The sequence below is a fragment of the Entelurus aequoreus genome, linkage group LG08 (assembly GCF_033978785.1).
Source record: "Entelurus aequoreus isolate RoL-2023_Sb linkage group LG08, RoL_Eaeq_v1.1, whole genome shotgun sequence".
NCBI classification, from domain to species: Eukaryota; Metazoa; Chordata; class Actinopteri; order Syngnathiformes; family Syngnathidae; genus Entelurus; species Entelurus aequoreus.
In genome coordinates, this window is record NC_084738.1 from 5,247,590 (window position 1) to 5,264,976 (window position 17,387).

Consider the following 17,387-nt stretch of genomic DNA (forward strand, 5'->3'; position numbering starts at 1 on the left):
ATACCAATTAGTTGCCGCTTTGGGGGGACGAATTACCGTTCCTCACGATTTGATGCCGCTTTGATACGCTTTAAATCACGCTTTGATACATTTTATTACGCTTTATTGAACTTTATTACGCTTTGATGCGATCCTGACGCTTTAAATCAGGCTCTGACACGATTATCAAGCTCGGTTGTGCATTGGAATTAATGTGTCATGAACATTATGAACATTATTTTTTAATAATGACTTTGAAATGTGATATTGTTATATAATTATGTGCAATTTGGAAGATGCTGTGATTATTATTTTGTGAATTTGATGAATAAATTGCATGCGCACACATAATATAATAAAAAAGAGAAATATGATAAACAAATAAGTTAAAACAAATGTGAAAAACTCAGTATACTAAGTTTTCCCCACATTTTTTTAGATTTATCTATTTATTTGATTTCTCTTTTTGTTTTATTATATGCAGGATAAAACACAAAATGTAATAACAAAGAGAAATATGATAAACAAATAAGTAAAAAAAAAATGTGAAAAACTCAGTATACTGTTTTCCACACATTTTTTATATTCATTTATTTTTTCAATTTCTCTTTTTTTTCCCGTTATATTATGTTTATTATTTATTATGTTTTATATCTTCATTTCTTTTATTTGTTTGTCATCTTAATAAATATATATCTTTCATTTCTTATGCTAGTTGACAATAATAAAAGGCATTTCTTTTATTTTTTATATTCATTTTTTTAATTTCTCTTTTTTTTCCGTTATATTATGTTTATTATTTATTATTTATTATGTTTTATATTCATTAATTTTTTTCAGTTTCTCTTTTTTTTCCATTATGTTATGTTTATTATTTATTATTTATTATGTTTTATATCTTTATTTCTTTTATTTCTTTGTCATCTTAATAAATATCTATTTTTCATTTCTTATGCTACTTGACAATAATAAAAGGCATTTCTTTTATTTTTTATATTCATTTTTTTTATTTATCTTTTTTTTCCGTTATATTATGTTTATTATTTATTTTTTATTATGTTTTATATTCATTTATTTTTTCAATTTCTCTTTTTTTTCCGTTATGTTATGTTTATTATTTATTATGTTTTATATCTTCGTTTCTTTTATTTATTTGTCATCTTAATAAATATCTATCTTTCATTTCTTATGCTAGTTGACAATAATAAAAGGCATTTCTTTTATTTTTTATATTAATTTTTTTTATTTCCCTTTTTTTTCCGTTATATTATGTTTATTATTTGTTATGTTTTATATTCATTTATTTTTTCAATTTCTCTTTTTTTTACATTATATTATGTTTATTATTTATTATTTATCATGTTTTATATCTTCAGTTCTTTTATTTCTTTGTCATCTTAATAAATATCTATCTTTCATTTCTTATGCTAGTTGACAATAATAAAAGGCATTTCTTTTATGTTTTATATTCAATGTCACTAGTCAATATCACAGTCACTTCCTATTTGTAGTTGTAGACGGGGGTCCGCGCTTTGAACCAAGATCTGTTAAGCTTTCCTACGCTTTGAGTCAAGCTTTGCTGAGCTTTGTCAGGCTTTGATACGCTCTCTGCGCTTTATACCATCCTTGACAGAGCGCCAAATTTTTTTAAACCGTTTAAAAAAAATTGGCGAACTTGCCAAACTACACTACAAGCTTTCCCACGATCCATTAGGACCCTCACGCTTTAATCACGCTTTGTTACGCTTTAACGCCGCTTTGCATGCCGCTTTGCATGCCGCTTTGCATGCCGCTTTAAAGCGCCGTGGGTGTGAACCTAGCATTAATAACGTACTTGTTCATCAACGATGTCATCATTGTCGTCGTCGGGATCGCAGGCGTCGCCTCGCCCATCCTTGTCCAGGTCCTCCTGTCCCGAGTTTGGCACCGCGGGACAGTTATCCTGCGACCAGTCACGTTAGTTGGATCACTTCCTGCCACAGATCACGAAGCTGGTTGTGGTCTGGCTACCATTCGACAGTGATACGTGGCGTTCCTTTTGCAGGTCAGCCTGTGGTTGGGCCAGCCGTCCAGATCGCCGTCTTCACCGCAGAGAAAACCGTCGCCCGCAAAGCCGACCGCGCACACACACTTGTACAGGACCTCGGACGCCAAGCCCAGGTACGCACAGTCTGCATGCTTGTGGCAGGTGTGTGTGTTGTCTCTGCACGGGTTGTGCGGCTCGCACACCTGCGGAAACCAGAGCAGAGACATTTGTACCAAGCCCAAAAGCAGTGAAGTTGGCACGTTGTGTAAATTGTAAATAAAAACAGAATACAATGATTTGCAAATCCTTTTCAACTTAAATTCAAATAAATAGACTGCAAAGACAAGATATTTAAAGTTACAACTGAGAAACTTTATTTTTTTTGCAAATAATCATTAACTTAGAATTTAATGGCAGCAACACATTGCAAAAAAAGTTGTCACAGGGGCATGTTCACCACTGTGTTACATGGCCTTTCCTTTTAACAACACTCAGTAAAGGTTTGGGAAGTGAGGAGACACATTTTTGAAGTGGAATTCTTTCCCATTCTTGCTTGATGTACAGCTTAAGTTGTTCAACAGTCCGGGGGTCTCCCTTCTGCTATTTTAGGTGCCACACATTTTCAATGGCAGACAGGTCTGGACTACAGGCAGGCCAGTCTAGTACCCGCACTCTTTTACTATGAAGCCACGCTGTTGTAACACGTGGCTTGGCATTGTCTTGCTGAAATAAGCAGGGGCGTCCATGATAACGTTGCTTGGATGGCAACATATGTTGCTCCAAAAGCTGTATGTACCTTTCAGCATTAATGGTGCCTTCACAGATGTGTAAGTTACCCATGTCTTGGCCACTAATACACCCCCATACCATCACACATGCTGCCTTTTACACTTTGCACCTACAACAATCCGGATGGTTCTTTTCCTCTTTGGTCCGGATGACACGACGCCCACAGTTTCCAAAAACAATTTGAAATGTGGACTCGTCAGACCACAGAACACTTTTCCACTTTGCATCAGTCCATCTTACATGAGCTCAGGCCCAGCGAAGCCGGCGACGTTTCTGGGTGTTGTTGATAAACGGCTTTCGCATTGCTTAGTGGAGTTTTAACTTGCCCTTACAGATGTAGCGACAGACTGTAGTTACTGACAGGGGTTTTCTGAGGTGTTCCTGAGCCCATGTGGTGATATCCTTTACACACCGATGTCGCTTTTTGATGCGGTACCGCCTGAGGGATGGAAGGTCACGGGCTTAGCTGCTTACGTGCAGTGATTTTTCCAGATTCTCTGAACCTTTTGATGATATTACAGAGCGTAGATGGTGAAATCCCTAAATTCCTTGCAATAGCTGCTTGAGAAATGTTGTTCTTAAACTGTTCGGCAATTTGCTCAGGCATTTGTTGACAAAGTGGTGACCCTCGCCCCATCCTTGTTTGTGAATGACCGAGCATTTCATGGAAGCTGCTTTTATACCCAATCATGGCACCCACCTGTTCCCAATTAGCCTGTTCACCTGTGGGATGTTCCAAATAAGTGTTTGCTGAGCATTCCTCAACTTTCTCAGTCTTTTTTGCCAGCTTTTTTGAAACATGTTGCAGGCATCAAATTCCAAATGAGCTAATATTTACAAAAAAATAACAAAGTTTACCAGTTCGAACGTTAAGTATAGGGATGTCCGATAATGGCTTTTTGCCCATATCCGATATTCCGATATTGTCAAACTCTTTAATTACAGATACCGATATCAACCGATACCGATATCAACCGATATATACAGTCGTGGAATTAACACATTATTATGCCTAATTTGGACAACCATGTATGGTGAAGATAAGGTACTTTTTAAAAAAATGAATCAAATAAAATAAGATAAATAAATTAAAAACATTTTCTTGAATAGAAAAGAAAGTAAAACAATATAAAAACAGTTACATAGAAACTAGTAATTAATGAAAATGAGTAAAATTAACTGTTAAAGGTTAGTACTATTAGTGGAGCAGCAGCACGCACAATCATGTGTGCTTACGGACTGTATCCCTTGCAGACTGTATTGATATATATTGATATATAATGTAGGAAGCAGAATATTAATAACAGAAAGAAACAACCCTTTTGTGTGAATGAGGAGGGAGGTTTTTTGGGTTGGTGCACTAATTGTAAGTGTATCTTGTGTTTTTTATGTGGATTTAATAAAAAAAAACACAAAAAAAACGATACCGATAATAAAAAAAACGATACCGATAATTTCCGATATTACATTTTAACGCATATATCGTCCGATAATATCGGCAGGCCGATATTATCGGACATCCCTAGTTAAGTATCTTGTCTTTGCAGTCTATTCAATTGAATATAAGTTGAAAAGGAGGATTTACGATTTACACAACGTGCCAACTTTGGGTTTTGTAAAACCATCCCAACGCTCCAGGAAGAGTCATCAGAGGGAGTAAACAAACAAACACATGCCTGACGGTTCCTTTGAGCCTCCTTCGTCCCGAGGCCGAAGGGCTGGTTGCCTTTGTAGCGATGAGGACACGGGAGGCAGAAGAAGCCAGGGTCTGTGTTCACACACTCGGTAACGCACACGCCCGCCACCTCACACTGCACACATGGACCACCAAGCAACACGTGTCTTTTAAGGAGGACAAATGTATCCACAACCCGGACTCACTTCACCTCGTCTTCGTCTTCGCAGTGAGTGCCGTTGCCGTGGGAGCCCAGCGGACACCGCCCGCATTGCCAGGAGCCGTCACTTGGCGAGGAGCACGCCACGCCGGGGAAGCACGGTCGCGACTGCAAACACGGGTCTGAAAACACACAACGGTCGTGTTCTGCACAGCTTGATGTGGATTATTTATCATTATCATTTATCATTTATCATTTATCATTTATCATTTATAATTCATCTTGGAAATGTGCCCGCTCTTTTCCTGCAGACATGTCCCAAAGCAAAGTAGGATGACATCCGAGCCCTGGTGCACTCCACTACTGTGAGGAAATCTTCAATATATGATATTACTAGAGATGTCCGATAATATCGGCAGCCCGATAAATGCTTTAAAATGTAATATCGGAAATTATCGGTATCGGTTTCAAAAAGTAAAATGTATGACTTTTTAAAATGCCGCTGTGTACACGGACGTAGTTCAAGTTCAAGTAGCAATGATTGTCACACACACACACACGAGGTGTGGTGAAATGTGTCCTCTGCATTTGACCCATCCACTTGTTCACCCCCTGGGAGGTGAGGGGAGCAGTGGGCAGCAGCGGTGGCCGCGCCCGGGAATCATTTTTGGTGATTTAACCCCCAATTCCAAGTGCTACGGTTTTGATTTTATGAGCCTTCAAAGAACCGCTGCGGTGATAATGCTGCTGTGATTTTACGAGCCTTAATAGAACCACTGTACCACTGCGCTGATGTCAACAAAAGTATTGGGACACTTAGGACTAACAGTAGACAAAAGTTTTTGGACACTCAGGACTAGCACCTGCCAAATATGCGGGCCCGACCAACGCTGCTTGCAGCTTTAATTGTTCTTGTTTTTGAACACTGACTTTTTGCAGTGTGCATAACAGAAACCACATCTTCAGCTCAGGCTAATGAAGTTAGCACGGTTAGCATTTCTTTGTGTGTTTACCTAAAGGGCATGGTTGTTTGCTGCACGCTTGGTAGTCCGTAGCGTCTCCAGCGCATAGCCTACCGCCATACTGGGGTGCAGGGTTGGAACACGTCCTCTCCCGACTCAAGAGGCCTCCCCCGCACGACTTGGAGCACGGACCCCATTCCGACCAGTCCGCCCAGCCTCCTGCAACTGCACGTACACTTTGACTTTGACTCGGTCCACTCGGATATCATTTATACACACATACACCTTGGCCTTGGTTTGAAAATAAAAAATATCAAAATGGCCCCCGCATGCTTTAATTTTTCCGTGTGCGGCCCTCAGTGGAAAAAGTTTGGACACCCCTGGTGTATCTGATTTAGCACAGAAGGGGCAAAATATGATATTACCTTTTTATTTGAATCATTTCTAATAAATACTTTTATCTATTTCAACCATATATTTTTTTGGGTGATTTTAAGAATACAGTTTTATTATTTAATAATATTTCATTTAATTTAATTACTAAAAAAATATTTGTATTATTTTGGAAATAATTTAAAAATTAATTTCCAAAAATACTACCTTTTTATAAATTATTTTCGTGAAAAAATAGCATTTCCCTATATATATATATATATATATATATATATATATATATATATATATATATATATATATATATATATATATATATATATATATACTACAGTTCAAAAGTTTGGGGTCACATGGAAATGTCCTTATTTTTGAAGGAAAAGCACTGTACTTTTCAATGAAGATAACTTTAAACTAGTCTTAACTTGAAAGAAATACACTCTATACATTGCTAATGTGGTAAATGACTATTCTAGCTGCAAATGTCTGCTTTTTGGTGCAATATCTACATAGGTGTATAGAGGCCCATTTCCAGCAACTATCACTCCAGTGTTCTAATGGTACAATGTGTTTGCTCATTGGCTCAGAAGGCTAATTGATGATTAGAAAACCCTTGTGCAATCATGTTCACACATCTGAAAACACTTTAGCTCGTTACAGAAGCTACAAAACTGACCTTCCTTTGAGCAGATTGACTTTCTGGAGCATCACATTTGTGGGCTCAATTAAACGCTCAAAATGGCCAGAAAAAGAGAACTTTCATCTGAAACTCGACAGTCTATTCTTGTTCTTAGAAATGAAGGCTATTCCACTAAATTGTTTGGGTGACCCCAAACTTTTGAACGGTAGTGTATATATATATATATATATATATATATATATTTTTTTTTTTTTAAATACTGCTTTTACTAAATCAATTATCTTTTATTTCTACTTTATTTATTTATTTATTTTTAAATATATATATACATATTAACAATTTTTGCCTTTGCTCAAACAGTTTTTTTTTACTTCATCATTTTGTTTGGATTTTTTTTTAAATTATTTTTGTATTGCCTTTACTAAAATGATTTATCACTAAATTCCTAATATTAGTAATTGACTTGTAATCGGGTGTACTGTGAGACTGGTGCGTACCCACCTGGGCAGAGTGCATTGTTGCAAGGTTGCGTCTCCGTGGCGATGCCCCGGCACCCTCCGCCTCCCTTCCGCAGCGGCGCGTCGTCGCACAGTCGGACCCGCGTGACGTCGCCCAGTCCGCACGTGGCGGTGCACGGAGACCAAGGCGACCACGGCCCCCAGCTCCCATCAGCGTGCGCTAAAACACGAGAGCAGAATTGTCCACACGTCACATCCTCTCAGCGTCGTGTACGCCGTCAGAGAGCAGGAACATGGTTCCAATTAGTGTCTAGCCATTTCTAAAATCCAATTTGAGTGAAGTTGAGAGCGCTCACAGCGCCAGAGTCCTTGGACCACATGTGCTCAGTCAGTCAAAGAAGAAAAATAAACAGCGTGTAACAAGAGCGTACCGTCGCCCGCGCACTTGATCAGCGTGCAGCCGCGGGTTTGAACCGACGCCCCAGGGCAGGACCCCGCGTCGCCGTCGCACGATCGGCCTCGTCGCTTCCCTCCACGCCCGCAGGTCGCCGAGCACTCGGTCCACTCGGACCACATCGACCACCCGTCCGTTTGGTCTTCACGTACGCAAAACACACATGCCATTTGTTAGTGGAGGCTCGCTTTCAGGATGTTTTCATGCGATGACTCACTGAGGCAGGCGGGGCAGCACTCGCCCTCCTCGAAGGTCGGGTTGATGCAGGCCACGGGAGAACAGGACGCTTGATGACACAGCACCCTTCCGTACTAATCAGAAGGAGCGAGTACTCGTATTGCAGGGGGAAAAACATCGGCGTGTAAATCTGTTTTGACTAGTTGTTAGCATGAGCAATGACATCATCACAGGTATAATGTTCTTTCTTTTTTAAAGAAAAACAGACTGAAAGAAAAACATGAAACAATAAGTACTGTATGTACTGTACTACAGTGTATACCAGGGGTGGGCAATTAATTTTTACAGGGGGCCGCATGAGCAACCCGAGCACTGCTGGAGGGCCACACCGACAATATTTCAATTAAATTTTGCTCAAATTATTTTTGATATACCGTAAGATAAATAATAATAATAATTTAATTTAACCTAACTTAACTTTACACAAAAGCAAATTGCTTTTGATGGTTTTATTTATAACACTGTCTTACACAACACTTCCTGATGTATAATACAATGCAAAAATGTCCATTTCTGTCACTTTATCCTGCATCCTCTTTAAAAGTCCAACATTTTTCCCCGTCAGATTTGGACAACCATCTGTTGTCACACCTGCCAGCTTGTCCCATTTCAGTCCTAACATGTCCAAACACGCATTTACCTATGTGAACAAGTCATTACCTGTGGTTGTCCCTTGAATTGACTGCATGGTTGCCAGCTCCTCCAGGATTTGAAAGTCTGCAGTTATCCCACGTAAGAAGATGAGCAGCTGGGCGGTGTCACGTACATCGCAGGTCTCATCCAAAGCCAGCGAAAAACAGTCAAAGTCGGCCGTTCTCTTCTTCAACTGAAGCTCCAAGTTTCCAGCGATGGTCTCAACCCGCCTCATTACAGTGCGTCAGGAGAGTGACACGTTCTCAAATGCGCCCCTCTTCTCCGGGCATATCAGCGCAACAGAGTCCAATAAGCACTCCTTAATAAACTCTCCGTCAGAAAACGCCTTACTTTTTCTGGCGATTTTGTGAGAAATGACGAAACTTGTCCTGACGGCTGCATCTCTGGGGGTGTGACATTTGGCAAAAAGTCCTTGTTGGGTTTGCAGTTTTACCATCAACGCATCAGCCTCCCTTGCGCGCGCTTCATCAGACAGATTCCGGTATTTTTCCTCGTGCTTGGTCGTGTAGTGGCGATTCAAATGATATTCTTTAAACACAGCAACGTGTGTACCACAAATTAAGCACACGGCTTTACCTTTCATTTCTGTAAAGAAATACTTGGCAGTCCATGTCTTGTTGGAAACACGCCATTCCTCATCAACTTTTCTTTTCTTAGCGTCTCGGGGATAACCGGGCATCACTTGTCGCTGTGCACCTTCACTCACAGGTTACACCCGGACATACGCCCATAAATAACACTTTTCAAAATAAAAGCAGCACAGTTGTATTGCGCGCACGACATAGATGTTTTTTAAACTTTATTTTGTAATTTGTGATTGCCGCTGTTCACATTCACTCACAATCACACACGAGCATTCGTCCACACGGAAGTAATACGAATAATGCTTTTCAAAACAAAAGCAGCGCCGTTGTATTGCACACTCGACATAGATACTTTTTTAAATGTATTTTGTAATTTATGATTGGCCTCACGCGGGCCGGACAGGGACGCACAAAGGGCCGGATGTGGCCCGCGGGCCGCAGAATGCCCAGGTCTGCTGTATACACTGCAAAAAGTCCGTGTTCAAAAACAAGAAAAAAAAATACAAAAATGAGGGGTATTTTACTTGAACTAAGGAACATTATCTGCCAATAGAACAGGAAATTTGGCTTGTCAAGACTTTCCAAAACAAGTCAAATTACCTCAATGAAACCAAAAATAGCTTAAAATAAGTATATTCTCACTAATAACAAGTGCACTTTTCTTGGTAGGAAAAAAAAAAAAGATCTTTTTTCTCAATATGTTGAAAAATATTCTTCAATGAAGTAAATGCTAGTGCCATTATCTTGACATAATGATATGCGCTCGGCATTACATTTCTTGAAACCAGCAAACTTATACTAAAAACTAGTTTATTGTTCTTAATGGAAAGGCAACAAGGCAAGCGCTTGTTACTCTCGGGGTCTCCTAGCCGCTCAGGCAAATCATATTGTCTAAAAATGCATTTTTCCATGGATAACATGACATCATCAAGCCAAGTGCGTGCTCTTTCAGTCAAATAGTGCGTGAGGAATATATATATATATATATATATATATTTATATATATTGATTGATTGAGACTTTTATTAGTAGGTTGCACAGTGAAGTACATATTCCGTACAATTGACCACTAAATGGTAACACCCCAATAAGTTTTTCAACTTGTTTAAGTCGGGGTCCACTTAAATTGATTCATGATACAGATATATACTATCATATATACTATCATCATAATACAGTCATCACACGAGATAATCACATTGAATTATTTACATTATTTACAATCCGGGGTATTGGGGGGGCTGTAATATCTTACTGAGATCATTTAGGACCAAAATTAGGGATGTCCGATAATATAGGCCTGCCGATATTATCGGCCGATAAATGCGTTAAAATGTAATATCGGAAATGATCGGTATCGTTTTTTTTATTATTGGTATCGTTTTTTTTTGTTTTTTTTTAATTAAATCAACATAAAAAACACAAGATACACTTACAATTAGTGCACCAACCCAAAAAACCTCCCTCCCCCATTTCTTTCTGTTATTAATATTCTGGTTCCTACATTATATATCAATATATATCAATACAGTCTGCAAGGGATACAGTCCGTAAGCACACATGATTGTGCGTGCTGCTGCTCCACTAATAGTACTAACCTTTAACAGTTAATTTTACTCATTTTCATTAATTACTAGTTTCTATGTAACTGTTTTTATATTGTTTTACTTTCTTTTTTATTCAAGAAAATGTTTTTAATTTATTTATCTTATTTTATTTTATAATTTTTTTTTAAAAGTACCTTATCTTCACCATACCTGGTTGTCCAAATTAGGCATAATAATGTGTTAATTCCACAACTGTATATATCGGTTGATATCGGTATCGGTTGATATCGGTATCGGTAATTTAAATGTTGGACAATATCGGAATATCGGATATCGGCAAAAAGCCATTATCGGACATCCCTAACCAACACCCTTAAAACAAGTAAAACACTAACATAAAATCTGCTTAGTGAGAAGAATGATCTTATCAGACAGAAAATAAGCAAATATCACCCTTATTTGAGATATTTCATCTTACTTAGATTTCAGTTTTTGCAGTGAAACAGATGCCACTGCATTACTGTACGTATATACCAGACCTGCAATGCAAAATCTGCAATCTAAGTAAGATGAAATATCTCAAATAAGGGTGATATTTGCTTATTTTCTGTCTGATAAGATCATTCTTCTCACTAAGCAGATTTTATGTTAGAGTGTTTTACTTGTTTTAAGTGTTTTGGTCCTAAATGATGTCAGTAAGATATTACAGCTTGTTGCTGACATTTGATGAGCTATATTGAGTAAAACATGCTTGAAACTAGAATATCAAGTGTTGCAAAGCTGTGTCATCAACACTCACAAGTAGAGATGTCCGATAATATCGGTCTGCCGATACTATCGGCCGATAAATGCGTTAAAATGTCATATCGGAAATTATCGGTATCGTTTTTTTTATTATCAGTATCGTTTTTTGTTTTTTTGTTTTTTTGTTTGTTTGTTTTTTTATTAAATCCACATAAAAAACACAAGATACACTTACAATTAGTGGACCCCGACTTAAACAAGTTGAAAAACTTATTGGGGTGTTACCATTTAGTGGTCAATTGTACGGAATATGTACTTCACTGTGCAACCTACTAATAAAAGTCTCAATCAATCAATCAAACCAACCCACCCCATCTACACTCATTCACACAAAAGGGTTGTTTCTTTCTGTTATTAATATTCTGCTTCCTACATTATATATCAATATATATCAATACAGTCTGCAAGGGATACAGTCCGTAAGCACACATGATTGTGCGTGCTGCTGATCCACTAATAGTACTAACCTTTAACACTTAATTTTACTCATTTTCATTAATTACTAGTTTCTATGTAACTGTTTTTATATTCTTCTTTTTTATTCAAGAAAATGTTTTTAATTTAGTTATCTTATTTTATTTTATTTTTTAAAAAGTACCTTATCTTCACCATACCTGGTTGTCCAAATTATGCATAATAATGTGTTAATTCCACGACTGCATATATCGGTTGATATCGGTATCGGTTGATATCGGTATCGGTAATTAAAGAGTTGGACAATATCGGCATATCGGATATCGGCAAAAAGCCATTATCGGACATCCCTAGTTACAAGTATAAAACTGCTTTTTCAAAGTAAGAATTTCTTATTTCAAGCATGAAAAAAACAAATCATGACTTAGACACAATTGTGTCTCATAATTAAAACAGATGACAGCCAAATGGACTTTGCGGTTTTATTTTCAATGAAACAATAGAACATAAGTACTCATATAGTAGTACAGTTGGCACAGTACAGTAAACTGACAGTTAATATTTAAACATTTAACATTTCTAACAATTTTGAACAGAAATAGTTCATGCACATTCAGATAAATTCCTCAAAATTACAATTTTAAAAAATGTGACCAGGGGCGGGGCTGTATATATGTGCACTAATTGACTGAAAGAGCACGCACTTGGCGCGATGATGTCATGTTGTCGATGGAAAAATGCATTTTTAGACAATATGATTTGCCTGAGCGGCTAGGAGACCCCGAGAGTAACAAGCGCTTGCCTTGTTGCCTTTCCATTAAGAACAATAAACTAGTTTTTAGTATAAGTTTGCTGGTTTGAAGAAATGTAATGCCGAGTGCATATCATTATGTCAAGATAATGGCACTAGCATTTACTTCATTTAAGAATATTTTTCAACATATTGAGCAAAAAGGTCTCTTTTTTTTTCTACCAAGAAAAGTGCACTTGTTATTAGTGAGAATATACTTATTTTAAGCTATTTTTGGCTTCATTGAGGTTAGCTAATTTTACTTGTTTTGGAAAGTTTTGACAAGCCAAATGTTCTTGTTCTATTGGCAGATAATTTTGCTTAGTTCAAATAAAATACCCCTCATTTTTATATCTTTTGTTCTTGTTTTTGAACACTGACTTTTTGCAGTGTGGGCAAAATAAGGCCCATTACGATTTTCAATCCAGCCCTCCGGAAGTTCTACATATTTTTTTTTAGACCTTTAACATCAAAACTGTCATTATGATGTGCAGTTTTGAAATGATGGTAAGTCTTGAACTATAGAAATTATTTAAATGGTAGAAATCCGCGCTTTTAGGTGTGAGTTCAAGCCCCGGCCGAGTCATACCAAAGACTATAAAAATGGGAGCCATTACCTCCCTGCTTGGCACTCAGCATCAAGGGTTGGATTGGGGGCTAAATCACCAAAAATTATTCCCGGGCGAGGCCACCGCTGCTGCTTACTGCTCCCCTCACCTCCCAGGGGGTGATCAAGGGTGATGGGTCAAATGCAGAGAATAATTTCGTCACACCTAGTGTGTGTGTGACAATCATTGGTACTTTAACTTTAACTTTGTACAAGTTATTACTTAGACTTAGACAAACTTTAATGATCCACAAGGGAAATTGTTCCACATAGTAGCTCAGTTACAATGATGGAAAGTGTAAGGATGGAAAGGACAATGCAGGTATAAATAGACTAAATATAGCGATATAAAATATAACATATATACGTGATATTTACATAATATATGTGCAGTACATTACATATACTGATATATTATATAATGTCTATATCACAGGGGTCACCAACCTTTTTGAAAGCAAGAGCTACTTCTTGGGTAGTGATTAATTATTAATTAATTATTAATTAATTAATAATTTTTATCCAAGATGGCTGCGCTTCAGAGCAGCGGCTTCGTACGAGCGCTCCTGGAAGTGAGGGCAAAAATACCCCTCAATTCAGTCAATTTCATGGCTGGCTCACAGCGTGTTCACTCCGTGATCACTTACGACCGACTTACAATTCTGGATGTGGAGAGATCGGGCCATTTTGGGCTGATAGATGCGTGTACGATGGACCTGCTCGCTAGCTTGGGAATTCTTCGCGAGCTACATCCAGCAGTGGCCTTTGAAGCAGCGGCGTCGACTACCAGCGGAGACGGTCAGCGAAAGAGACGTAAGCGGTGCGCTCGGAAGCAGAAGCGGGGGTGTCGGGCGGGGCTAACAACAAAGCTAAATGCTTTGTTGTTAGCGGGGCTAACGAAAAAGCTAAATGCTAATCCACAAAGAAGCGCTAATAAGGAGTCTGTTAAGCTAGAACTAGCCAGCGCCAGGCTGGATAATCCCTGCACACATAGCAATTCTTCTAGAATAATATACAACTCACATAATGTTTTTTCTGCGTCAGAGGTGGACATGCATTTTACTGAGGTGGCAAACAATCTAAAAATTCCTGTCATATCAATTCCTAGATATGGTCGAAATTATTTAAAGTGCACTATGCATAATAAACGTAACATTATTAATATTGCTACTACGGATACTTTCAACAAAAACTCCTCAAAACAGCCCACTACCTATAATATGGGCTTTTTAAACATAAGGTCATTGTCTTCCAAAACGTTATTAGTTAATGAAGTCATCAGAGACAACAATCTTGATGTCGTTGGTCTAGCCGAGACCTGGCTCAAACCAGACGAATTTTTTGCGCTGGGTGAGGCGTCTCCTCCTGGCTATGCGGGAACGCATATTGCCCGCCCCATTAAAAGGGGTGGGGGTGTTGCACTAATATACAACAAAAACTTTAGCCTTACCTCGGACCTAAATAATAAATATAACTCGTTTGAGGTGCTCACTATGAGGTTTGTCACACCGCTGCCTCTCCACCTGGCTGTCATCTACCGCCCCCCTGGGCCCTATTCGGACTTTATCAATGAATTTTCAGAGTTCGTTGCTGATCTAGTGACGCACGCCGACAATATAATCATAATGGGAGACTTTAACATCCATATGAATACCCCATCGGACCCTCCATGCGTGGCGCTCCAGACTATAATTGATAGCTGTGGTCTTACACAAATAATAAATGAACCCACGCATCGCAACGGTAATACGATAGATCTAGTGCTTGTCAGGGGTGTCACCACCTCTAAAGTTACGATACTCCCGTACACTAAAGTAATGTCCGATCATTACCTTATAAAATTCGAAGTTCGGACTCATTGTCAACAAACTAATAATAATAATAATAACTACTATAGCAGCCGCAACATTAATACTGCCACAACGACGACTCTTACTGACCTACTGCCTTCAGTAATGGCACCTTTCCCAAATTATGTGGGCTCTATTGATAACCTCACTAACAACTTTAACGACGCCCTGCGCGACACCATTGATATTGTAGCACCGCTAAAGCTAAAAAGGGCCCCTAAAAGGCGTACCCCATGGTTTACAGAAGAAACTAAAGCCCAGAAATTATCATGTAGAAAGCTGGAACGCAAATGGCGTGCGACTAAACTTGAGGTTTTCCATCAAGCATGGAGTGATAGTTTAATAACTTATAAACGCATGCTTACCTCAGCTAAAGCTAAATATTACTCAAATCTCATCCACCTCAACAAAAATGATCCTAAATTTTTGTTTAGTACAGTAGCATCGCTAACCCAACAAGGGACTCCTCCCAGTAGCTCCACCCACTCAGCAGATGACTTTATGAATTTCTTTAATAAGAAAATTGAACTCATCAGAAAAGAGATTAAAGACAATGCATCCCAGCCACAACTGGGTTCTATTAACACAAATATGACTGTATATACGACGGACATTGCCCTCCAAAATAGTTTCTCTCTCTTTGATGAAATAACATTGGAGGAATTGTTAAAATGTGTAAATGGGACAAAACAAACAACATGTTTACTTGACCCAATTCCTGGGAAACTTATCAAGGAGCTTTTTGTTTTATTAGGTCCATCAGTGTTAAATATTATAAACCTATCACTTTCCTCTGGTACTGTTCCTCTAGCATTCAAAAAAGCGGTTATTCATCCTCTACTCAAAAGACCTAACCTCGATCCTGACCTCATGGTGAACTACCGGCCGGTGTCCCACCTACCGTTTATCTCGAAAATTCTCGAAAAAATTGTCGCACAGCAGCTAAATGAACACTTAGTGACTAACAATCTCTGTGAACCTTTTCAATCCGGTTTCAGGGCAAATCACTCTACGGAGACAGCCCTCGCAAAAATGACTAATGATCTATTGCTGACGATGGATTCTGATGCTTCATCTATGTTGCTGCTTCTTGATCTTAGCGCCGCTTTCGATACTGTTGATCATAATAATTTATTAGAGCGTATCAAAACGCGTATTGGGATGTCAGACTTAGCCTTGTCTTGGTTTAACTCTTATCTTACTGACAGGATGCAGTGTGTCTCCCATAACAATGTGACCTCGGACTATGTTAAGGTAACGTGCGGAGTTCCCCAGGGTTCGGTTCTTGGCCCTGCACTCTTTAGTATTTACATGCTGCCGCTAGGTGACATTATACGCAAATACGGTGTTAGCTTTCACTGTTATGCTGATGACACCCAACTCTACATGCCCCTAAAGCTGACCAACACGCCGGATTGTAGTCAGCTGGAGGCGTGTCTTAATGAAATTAAACAATGGATGTCCGCTAACTTTTTGCAACTCAACGCTAAGAAAACGGAAATGCTGATTATCGGTCCTGCTAGACACCAACATCTATTTAATAATACCACCTTAACATTTGACAACCAAACAATTAAACAAGGCGACTCGGTAAAGAATCTGGGTATTATCTTCCACCCAACTCTCTCGTTTGAGTCACACATTAAGAGTGTTACTAAAACGGCCTTCTTTCATCTCCGTAATATCGCTAAAATTCGTTCCATTTTGTCCACAAGCGATGCTGAGATCATTATCCATGCGTTCGTTACATCTCGTCTCGATTACTGTAACGTATTATTTTCGGGCCTCCCTATGTCTAGCATTAAAAGATTACAGATGGTACAAAATGCGGCTGCTAGACTTTTGACAAAAACAAGAAAGTTTGATCATATTACGCCTATACTGGCTCACTTGCACTGGCTTCCTGTGCACCTAAGATGCGACTTTAAGGTTTTACTACTTACGTATAAAATACTACACGGTCAAGCTCCTGCCTATCTTGACGATTGTATTGTACCATATGTCCCGGCAAGAAATCTGCGTTCAAAGAACTCCGGCTTATTAGTGATTCCCAGAGCCCAAAAAAAGTCTGCGGGCTATAGAGCGTTTTCTATTCGGGCTCCAATACTATGGAATGCCCTCCCGGTAAAAGTTAGAGATGCTACCTCAGTAGAAGCATTTAAGTCTCATCTTAAAACTCATTTGTATACTCTAGCCTTTAAATAGACTCCCTTTTTAGACCAGTTGATCTGCCGTTTCTTTTCTTTTCTTTTCTACTCTGCTCCGGGGTGGACCGCTAGCCTGTCCATCAGATGGGGACATCTCTACGCTGCTGACCCGTCTCCACTCGGGATGGTTCCCGCTGGCCCCACCATGGACTGGACT

General features: G+C 38.8%; 1 protein-coding gene and 1 long non-coding RNA gene across 5 annotated transcripts in view; one reads left to right on the forward strand and one right to left on the reverse strand.

The window, feature by feature from the left end:
• LOC133655333 (thrombospondin-2-like) overlaps positions 1-17,387 on the reverse strand; it is an 83,669-nt gene that overhangs the window by 24,852 nt on the left and 41,430 nt on the right. For 3 of the 4 annotated variants that reach the window (XR_009826982.1, XM_062055373.1, XM_062055372.1), the window contains exons 5-12: positions 7,754-7,847; positions 7,514-7,678; positions 7,126-7,302; positions 5,643-5,816; positions 4,681-4,811; positions 4,471-4,605; positions 1,990-2,208; positions 1,814-1,921 (exon numbers count right to left, since the gene is read on the reverse strand). Coding sequence is in view for 3 of the 4 variants with exons in the window: in XM_062055373.1 (XP_061911357.1) it covers positions 1,814-1,921; positions 1,990-2,208; positions 4,471-4,605; positions 4,681-4,811; positions 5,643-5,816; positions 7,126-7,302; positions 7,514-7,678; positions 7,754-7,847 (1,203 nt within the window). In the remaining variant the exon portion in view is untranslated. The remainder of the gene's footprint in view (positions 1-1,813; positions 1,922-1,989; positions 2,209-4,470; positions 4,606-4,680; positions 4,812-5,642; positions 5,817-7,125; positions 7,303-7,513; positions 7,679-7,753; positions 7,848-17,387) is intronic. The other variant, XM_062055374.1, reaches the window with a different exon arrangement.
• The window catches only part of LOC133655335 (uncharacterized), a 30,949-nt gene continuing 15,666 nt past the window's right edge, over positions 2,105-17,387 (forward strand). Inside the window, exons 1-3 of the long non-coding RNA XR_009826983.1 lie at positions 2,105-2,139; positions 4,700-4,809; positions 4,941-4,994. This is a non-coding gene — a long non-coding RNA (uncharacterized LOC133655335). The remainder of the gene's footprint in view (positions 2,140-4,699; positions 4,810-4,940; positions 4,995-17,387) is intronic.